At 51.0% G+C, this 8,864-nt stretch overlaps 1 protein-coding gene across 1 annotated transcript in view; it reads left to right on the top strand.

The window, feature by feature from the left end:
- The window catches only part of ppef2a (protein phosphatase with EF-hand domain 2a), a 14,772-nt gene extending 6,982 nt beyond the window's left edge, over positions 1-7,790 (top strand). Inside the window, 7 exon segments of the mRNA XM_019876161.1 lie at positions 944-1,129; positions 1,318-1,460; positions 2,523-2,629; positions 3,415-3,581; positions 3,896-3,983; positions 5,818-6,106; positions 6,196-7,790. Coding sequence (XP_019731720.1) covers positions 944-1,129; positions 1,318-1,460; positions 2,523-2,629; positions 3,415-3,581; positions 3,896-3,983; positions 5,818-6,071 — 945 coding nt within the window. The 3' untranslated portion in view covers positions 6,072-6,106; positions 6,196-7,790.
- Positions 7,791-8,864: the final 1,074 nt, after the last annotated feature.

Here is an 8,864-nt window from a genome sequence, read left to right as displayed (position 1 = left end):
GTCGGGAGCGACGGCGCCAAGGAGGAGTGGAAGCAGGTGAGTGGGGGGGGGTGGGGGCGTTTTCATTTGGCTCCTAGTCAAAAGAGGCTCCTTCTTGGCCACCCGCCAAGGGGTTCCCCGGACGGCCGACGTCGCCCCCACGTCATTCGCTTCGAGGCCGTAACCCTCGCGCCGTATCCCGGCGGACTTAAGCGCCCTCGCAGTCGCTCAGCGCCGCTCGAGCGCCAGTTGGCCGCCCATTAATGACGCGCTCACTAATCCGCGCGTCATTAATCCCCCCCCGGGGCTCAATCGGCTTTTGCGGCTCTCCGTCATCACTCGAAGGAGCTGCAAGAGCGGCCCGTCCGATCCGCTTCGCTTCGGCAGGCCGTCCTGCCGAAGGCGCTCCGAGAGACCGACGTAAAAGAGCCGCGACGGCCGCCTGAGCTTTTGCCGTCTCCAGCGGCTTGGTTCCATCAAAGCGGCACTCGGCGGCTCCAACTTGAATCTTGAAAGTCAATGCGTTCTCCTTTGCTCGGCGTGCGAGGACGCCACGTGGCCACTTCCGACCCCGCCCCCTCCACAACGGGACGTTTGCACCCGTTCGCTCTCAGAAACGGCCCCCTGAGGGCTCGCGGTCCGTTTAACGTGACCCCCAAAAGCTCACGGATGAAAACCAAGGACGCTTACATTGACTTTGTAGTTATCCAGATGGAGCTTCGGCTACTTTTTTTTTGAACATTTTTGTCTATTTCATTTTGTTCATGACGTTGTTTTTTTTTTCTTCCAATTTCGGATGTCGTCATTTCGTGTGTTTTTGCAAATTGCAATCACTTTGGTGCATAGAGCCGTTCATTCCCTCGCCAAGCCTGTCCCGGCTGACTTTTAGTCCCTCGTCAAACGCCGCGCTCGCCGCAGTCGGCCCAAGGGACGAACCCGGCGCCGCCGTGCCGCGTTTTCGCAGATCCTGGACCTGCTGTGGAGCGACCCCATGTCGCAAGACGGCTGCATCCCCAACGAGCTGAGGGGCGGCGGATGCTACTGGGGCCCCGACGTCACCCGCGACTTCTTGAGCAAGCACAACTTGCAGCTCATCGTACGCTCGCACGAGTGCAAGCAGGACGGCTACGAGTTCTGCCACAACCGCAAGGTGAGCGACGACGACTCGGACCCCGACTCGTCCCGCGTTCGGGGCTCCGGCTTGGCCTCGACGCCGTCGAAAGCGCTCCCCTGCCCGAATTCCCGTCCTTCCTCCTTGGAAGTGCGTCGTATTCCTCCCGGCGGTGCGTTCTTTTCGTTTCGCAACATGGTGACGAGCTTTTTCCCTTTGACGCCGAGGTCCTGACGCTCTTCTCGGCCTCCAATTACTACGACGTGGGGAGCAACCGAGGGGCCTACGTGAAGCTGGGGCCCGACCTGCTGCCTTACGTGGTGCAGTACCAGGCCAGCAGCATGACCAGAGAGCTCACGGCCCAACAAAGGTAGCACCGGCGCCGGCTCGTGCCTTCCATCGGGTCTTTTCCAACTTTGTGGGTGCGGGGACCCCTCACAGGGGAGATGTTTGTTGATTGATTGATTTTCTCCTGCCACAAACTCGTGCATCATCTTAACGGCAACACAACTGCCGTGCGTTTCCCGAGGTGCCGCGGGAAATAAAACCCAACTTATTTTCAAAAGAAAAAAAAATTGAAACCACGGTCTTATAGTAGCAAAGGAATATTTCTTCTCGAAAGATGTTGGTGTACGAATGAAGTCCTTTTTTTTTCAATCAAGAAAAGCCATCGTCTGTACAAGATGCAAAACGTTTTATCAGGATGAAAGTCAGAATCGAAATAGAATCAAGTTAAAACAAAAAAATCTTGACAACAACAAAGGTGTGTTTTTGTGCAGAACATGGAATCATACAGGAAAAAAAGCTCAAACTTTTCCAAATAAAAGTTAATCAAGTTAGCCCACAAAAATAAATTGAGATTTTTTTCGAGAAGACTTGCCATGGAATTCATTTTATTGTCAGTCCGCAAACGTAGAATGCAACCGAAAGCGGCTTCGTTCCAGCGGTCACGCGTCTGTAAAATGAAAGAAATGGAGGCGAGGCTCTGTGATACGATACGAAGGTCATTTTCAAGGAGAAAAATCCTGTCGCAGTCTTGGCAAGAACAAGCTGCATTTTGTCGGGATTGAAAGGAATCCTCTTCGATGGGGGGTTCCTCCCCAAAACGAAGTCCATGTGGTACAAAATGTGTATTCTTTAGGGGAAAAATTGTAAATTGTATTCTGAAATAAAAAAAATGTAATTTTTTTTCAAGAACAAGGGCATGTTTTGCCCGCAGCAAAAGTCGTCATCGTTACAAGGATGAAACTGCATTTTTCCAAGCTTAAATTGCAGTATCGTGTCCCTAAAGTCAAAGCCTGACGTGGCAAGAAAGTCCTCGTTCAACAAGTCATCCGTCCATCCGTAACGCGAAGCGCTTTGTCCTCACGAGGGCTAACTCGAAAGGAGCGTTTTGGACGCGCGGCTGATCCGATTTCTTGGTCTCGCGCAGCGTCGGGCAGACGGAGCGCTCCGCCCTCAAAGTCCTTCGGGAGCAGCTCTTTTCCCACAAGTCGGACCTCGTTTGGGCCTTCAAAGCGTTTGACTCCGACGACACGGGTGAGTGTGGCCTTTTGCTTTCTCAAATGCGCCGAGCTTTCCTTCCCGCTCGCGCCCGAAGCTCAGCGTCGAGCCGTCGCGGCTGCTCTCAACCGAGCCGTTTGCAGTTCGGACCGTGAATCGCAAGCCGTCGCCATAAAAGATGATGGCGCTCACCCAAAAGCACATTCGGGGACATGCTCGCCGATTGCCAGAAAGGCCGTTTCAAGTTTGGTTGGCCAACATCAGACAGACGTTGAGCTTCATTCACTCGGAATGTTCTTCCTGGCTCGCCAAGTTGAACGCATGTGCAAAATCGCCAGAGGATTCTTGACTCGGGCGGTGGCCGATCGTGCCACCGTGCGCATCTTCGTCAGTCAAAATTCCTTTGTTCCCATTAGCATGTTGTTATTTTCTCCGGAAAATGCATTGAGAACAGGGGTCTTAAACTCGGGTCCCGGAGGGCCGCCGTCCCGCACGTTTGCCGAGTCTCCCCGTTGCAACGCACCCGATTCGCATGATCGGATCATCAGCGAGCCCCGCGGAAGCCCGACATTGAAGCTGTTCATTTGAATCGGCTGTGTTGCAACAGGGAGACTTGGAAAACATGCGGGACGGCGGCCCTCCGGGACCCGAGCGTGAGACCTAAGATTTAGAATGTTTATCAGCGGAAACTGTTTTCCCAGTCTTGTGTTTGGGCCTAGTGGGCACATCGCTATCCTGTATCGGTCGATGTCCGAGTACAGACGGCAGGGTGAGTCGCGTGATTGAGGAGCATGCCGCCCCACGTCTTGACGGCCGCTTAGGTCTGCTTTCGGTGACGGACTGGGCGACGGCGGTGGAGAGCGTGATGCGACTGGGCCTTCCCTGGCGGATGCTGCGCTCTCAGCTGGTCGGCGGCAAGAGCGGCGACGGCCTCATCGACTACCGGCGCTGGTTCGACGAGCTCGCCATCAAAGGGGCCGACGCTGACGTAAGGGCCTTCGTACCCGCCCACGTGCCGCCCGTACGGCGTGACCAACGTCGACGGCGGTGCTTGTCGTTCCGCGCTCAAGTTCTTTATGAACGTTGCGCCAATTTTTTCACGTTTCTCCACCGACTTCAAAACTCCGGCGCTGTTTTTCCAGTGCCCAAATCTTTGTTTTCACGGTCCAATTCTCCAATGAGGAGGAGACGCGTTCCGTCTTTATCTCCCGCGTGCAAGCGTTGTAGCTTCAACTCACTTCAGTTCTTCCATCCATGGTCTTCTGTTGTTGTTCTGTCACAATGGCGTCTTTTCCCACGTAGCATATCGACCAGTGTCTGCTTGAGACCTTGTACCGCCATCGCTCCACCTTGGAGACCATCTTCAGGATCGTCGACACCAATAACTCAGGTCCAATACGCACACGCATGACATCATCATCATCGTCATCTGTGTATCATGTGATGCGAGACGTGCATGTCAACGTGCGATGCGCTAATCCGTCGGTGACGTCCTCTGGGATCCTCCCGATTAAGACGGCAGATTAACCTACTGATTGGCTGTTCTTCACCTTCTCCGTGGACACACAAGCATTTCTTTTGTTCTTTTTTGTCTCCTCTTGCTTTTTTGGGCCCGCTCAGAAACGTCAGTCACCGTATTCCACCTGAAAAGAGGATCATTTGGGCCCCAAGTCACTGAAACGCTTTACTTGTCCGATATTTATCATTTGTGGCACCGAGCGGTTCCTGATCAAATTGCCCACTTGCTTAGGAGGGAAGGAAAGGTAGGTAGGTAGGTAGGTAAGTCGATAGCTTGCTACATGCGCACAAGTAGATGTATAGTCACCCTCCACCCGTTTTCTACTGCTTATCCGGGTTGGGTCACGGGGCGGCAGCTTTAGCAGGGAAGCCCGGACTTCCCCCTCCCCAGCCACTTCTGCCAGCTCTTCCCGGGGCATTCCCAGGCCAACCGGGTGACACAGTGTCCCCAGCGTGTCCCGGGTCGTCCCCGGCCGGGGCCTCCTGCCGGTGGGACGTGCCCGGAACACCTCACCGGGGAGGCGTTCAGTAAGGCATCCTCATCGGATGCCCGTGCCACCTCACCTGGCTCCTCTCGACGTGAAGGAGGAGCGGCTCGACTCGGAGCCCCTCCCGGATGACCGAGCTTCTCGCCTTATCTGGAAGGGAAAGCCCGGACGCCCTGCGGAGAAAACTCATTTCGGGCGCTGGTATCCGGGATCTCGTTCTTTCGGTCACGAGCCGTAGCTCGTGACCGAAAGATGAGGGTTGGAACGCAGATCGACCGGTAAATTGAGAGCTTCGCCTTTTGGCTCAGCTCCTTCTTCACCGCGACAGAAAATTAGTCAATTTGACAACCGAAATTACTCAAAACGAAATGTCAAAAATCCAGCGCATGGACCTGAAAAGTTGTCCCAAATGACTTGAAAGCCAAAATGCTTCCTAAACAAGAATCTGGCGAAACAAGAGCGACTATGGACATGGACAAGAGGTCTCGAAAATATCACTGGAGCATAAGCGGTGAGCAAGGTCAATAATCTGACGAGAGACTGATTTAGGCAGCTCGGCAGTCCTTAAATACATTGCTGGCTTGATTGGCAACAAGGGCTCGGTGCGCCTGTTGAAGATGCACGCCCTCTACTGCAGCTGGTGCTGAAAAAAAAAAAACAGACAAAGCAAAGCCATGACAATGTGTGCTTGGTACGTTGTTGGCTAGCTAGCTAGCTACTTAGCTTTGTAGCTGCTAGCTAGCTCACAAGAGAGCTAGGAGGGAAAGGGAATAGATTGGTAGGCAGTAGGGTGTAGAGGTGGTGAACCAGGGAGCTATTTTTGCTCAAGCTGGGACAAAGGTGGGTAGAGCCGGAGCCATCTTGATAGGTTGCTTGGTGGGGAGTTAGCTTGCCTGTCAGATGGTGCTTGGCTCCAAAAGTCAGTAGATTTGTCGGCAGTGACGTGGCTGGCTAGCTAGCTCCATATGTAGGTCGGGAAATAGGCAGATACTGTAGGTTGGGAGCAGGCTAGGTCAATCAAGTACATCGGGATTTACTATCCATATGTATGGAGACTGATTGGCGGGTAGTCAGACCCTCACTTGTGTCAAAAGCAATACTCGCTCTCCGTCAAAGTCAGATTTGTGTCGAATTGATCGATTTGGCAGGATCTCGGTATGCTGCTTTGACATGATGGTTTTATGCTCTGGATCAAACAAGCCTTTCTTTCTTTCCCAGGTTTCATCTCACCCTCGGACTTCCGTCAGACGTGGAAGCTACTGAGCGTGTACCTGAAAATGGAGATCACGGACGAGGCCATCTCAGAACTGGCGGTGGCCATCGACAGCAACCGTGACGGCGCCATCGACATTGACGAGTTCATGGAAGCCTTCCGCCTCACCGACAAGAAGAGTCGGCTGGAGAGGGGGCGCAGCATGTTCATGGCCACCGCGCCCGATCTTGCCGCGCTCGACCCAGACGAACGCGTGTGACCGACCGCATGTGTGCAGCTCACGGCTTGTCAAGGTCATCTTTATTGTCAAATATGCTTTATGTATGACATGCAGCATAGATGAAATTTCTTCCTCTCAATCCTCTGTGCAAACACGCATGCGAATTGAAGTCAAAATTTGAGGTGCAGGCCAGAGGAAAAACAAAACTTTTAAAACTAAAATTACACAGATCGGAGGGGGGAAAAAACATTTTGGAAAATTGCAGTGCAGCTTCGGTTTACTCACAGGTCAGGTATTCCCTAATTCACCTATTTGCGTGTTTTTGGGGGAATCCTATCCATCCCCCATGGCTCGTTGAAAACCCCTGCTGATTTGTGGGGTTGTTTGTTTCGTGTCAGGGTTGTCCTATGGAATCACAGATGCTCTCAATCACGCATGAAGCACGCATTAAAACAGAACACAACCAGAGTCAGAACTTGTCTTTTGCAAAAGGGGAAGCAGTCGCTCTGAGCCCGCACTGTGCCACGGGTATGTGGCAGTATTTTCCATTTCATTTTTATCGTTTCTAATCAGCAAGGGTGTCACCATCTTCAAAAAGTTAGAACAACCAATGTGTTTACATATATGTATATATAATATATACATGAAAAATGTGTTCTTTTGAAAATTTTGCAGTGACCCTGCCATACACAAATTTTCACTAATTGTGCAACTGAACAATTGTGAAATCCAAACTGTTTGTGCCCACCTACTGTATGCATTCACTGTACTCGCACGCTCAATCAAATCACATTTGCTGTTAAATCTGCTGCCTAAAAAGTCAAACGTCTCAATTTATTCTTGAGTTATACAAGATACAACCTGGACTGTGATTGGCTCCCGGGTCATGTCGTCGTATCTCCTTTTGATTCAAAAAAGATCAAGTGTTCTTTCAACCCTGCACGCTCATTGTGAACATTGGAAAATGTGAAAGGAAAAAAAAAGTTGAATGTGGACAAGCGCTGTTTGAATGATATGTTACCAAGTGTATGTGTATGTGTACCCTTGAATTTATAATGATTTTTTTAGGCACTAAATGTAAAGGAAATGCACAAAAGTATGCACACGGTGCCTTAGTTAGCAGTATTTGAATGTGCAGTATTCGGTCGCGTCACCGCACGTTCTCGGCAATTGGAGTCTGGAGGGAGCTCTTTGTCACCGTGCCAAGCAGTTCCTCCTGGACCACAAGAGGGAAAGCAACAAACCATGTCATTCGCCCACGCCTTGCTTGTGCTTTAACCACCGAGCTAATGGCCAACGTGGATGGAAGCGCACCGAATGGTTACGTGGCTCATGGGTATATCAAATAATCAATTCTGTTGCTTTGATGTGTTTCAATGTGAAGAAAAGGTCAGAAAGTTGGTGTAGTCTGCCATTCACATTGTATTGAATGAAATAGTTGATCAAAGCCCCAGTACTCTGGGGTTGCCGGCCATCTCCTTTAGCGCCTTCCGGTTGGCGTTGTCATCATCGTCTCTGCGCGTTATCGGCAGATGTAAGCATCTCTAGTCGGCTTGTTTTCTTTGTCATTTTCAAATGAGTTTTCACTGGTTCCGTCTGGCTTTGGATGAGCGCGTGGTGGAGCTAGCGAATGGTTACGTAGCTAATGTGGATGTCAAATAATTTTTGTTGCTTTGATGTGTTTAAATGCGAAGAAAAAGTTGGTGTACTGCGCCATTACCTTGGGTTTTTGGATATGTATCCAAGCACCTGGCACTCCCTGGGGTCGTTGTTGTTTCTTTGTCCTTTAATGTAAATAATACGGGAAGGAGGAGCGGCTCGACTCGGAGCCCCTCCCGGATGACCGAGCTTCTCGCCTTATCTGGAAGGGAAAGCCCGGACGCCCTGCGGAGAAAACTCATTTCGGGCGCTGGTATCCGGGATCTCGTTCTTTCGGTCACGAAAGATGAGGGTTGGAACGCAGATCGACCGGTAAATTGAGAGCTTCGCCTTTTGGCTCAGCTCCTTCTTCACCGCGACAGAAAATTAGTCAATTTGACAACCGAAATTACTCAAAACGAAATGTCAAAAATCCAGCGCATGGACCTGAAAAGTTGTCCCAAATGACTTGAAAGCCAAAATGCTTCCTAAACAAGAATCTGGCGAAACAAGAGCGACTATGGACATGGACAAGAGGTCTCGAAAATATCACTGGAGCATAAGCGGTGAGCAAGGTCAATAATCTGACGAGAGACTGATTTAGGCAGCTCGGCAGTCCTTAAATACATTGCTGGCTTGATTGGCAACAAGGGCTCGGTGCGCCTGTTGAAGATGCACGCCCTCTACTGCAGCTGGTGCTGAAAAAAAAAAAACAGACAAAGCAAAGCCATGACAATGTGTGGTTGGTACGTTGTTGGCTAGCTAGCTAGCTACTTAGCTTTGTAGCTGCTAGCTAGCTCACAAGAGAGCTAGGAGGGAAAGGGAATAGATTGGTAGGCAGTAGGGTGTAGAGGTGGTGAACCAGGGAGCTATTTTTGCTCAAGCTGGGACAAAGGTGGGTAGAGCCGGAGCCATCTTGATAGGTTGCTTGGTGGGGAGTTAGCTTGCCTGTCAGATGGTGCTTGGCTCCAAAAGTCAGTAGATTTGTCGGCAGTGACGTGGCTGGCTAGCTAGCTCCATATGTAGGTCGGGAAATAGGCAGATACTGTAGGTTGGGAGCAGGCTAGGTCAATCAAGTACATCGGGATTTACTATCCATATGTATGGAGACTGATTGGCGGGTAGTCAGACCCTCACTTGTGTCAAAAGCAATACTCGCTCTCCGTCAAAGTCAGATTTGTGTCGAATTGATCG

This window comes from Hippocampus comes, unplaced genomic scaffold, assembly GCF_001891065.2.
Source record: "Hippocampus comes isolate QL1 unplaced genomic scaffold, H_comes_QL1_v1.1 scaffold102, whole genome shotgun sequence".
NCBI classification, from domain to species: domain Eukaryota; kingdom Metazoa; phylum Chordata; class Actinopteri; order Syngnathiformes; family Syngnathidae; genus Hippocampus; species Hippocampus comes.
This window is presented reverse-complemented; position numbering and strand designations above follow the sequence as displayed.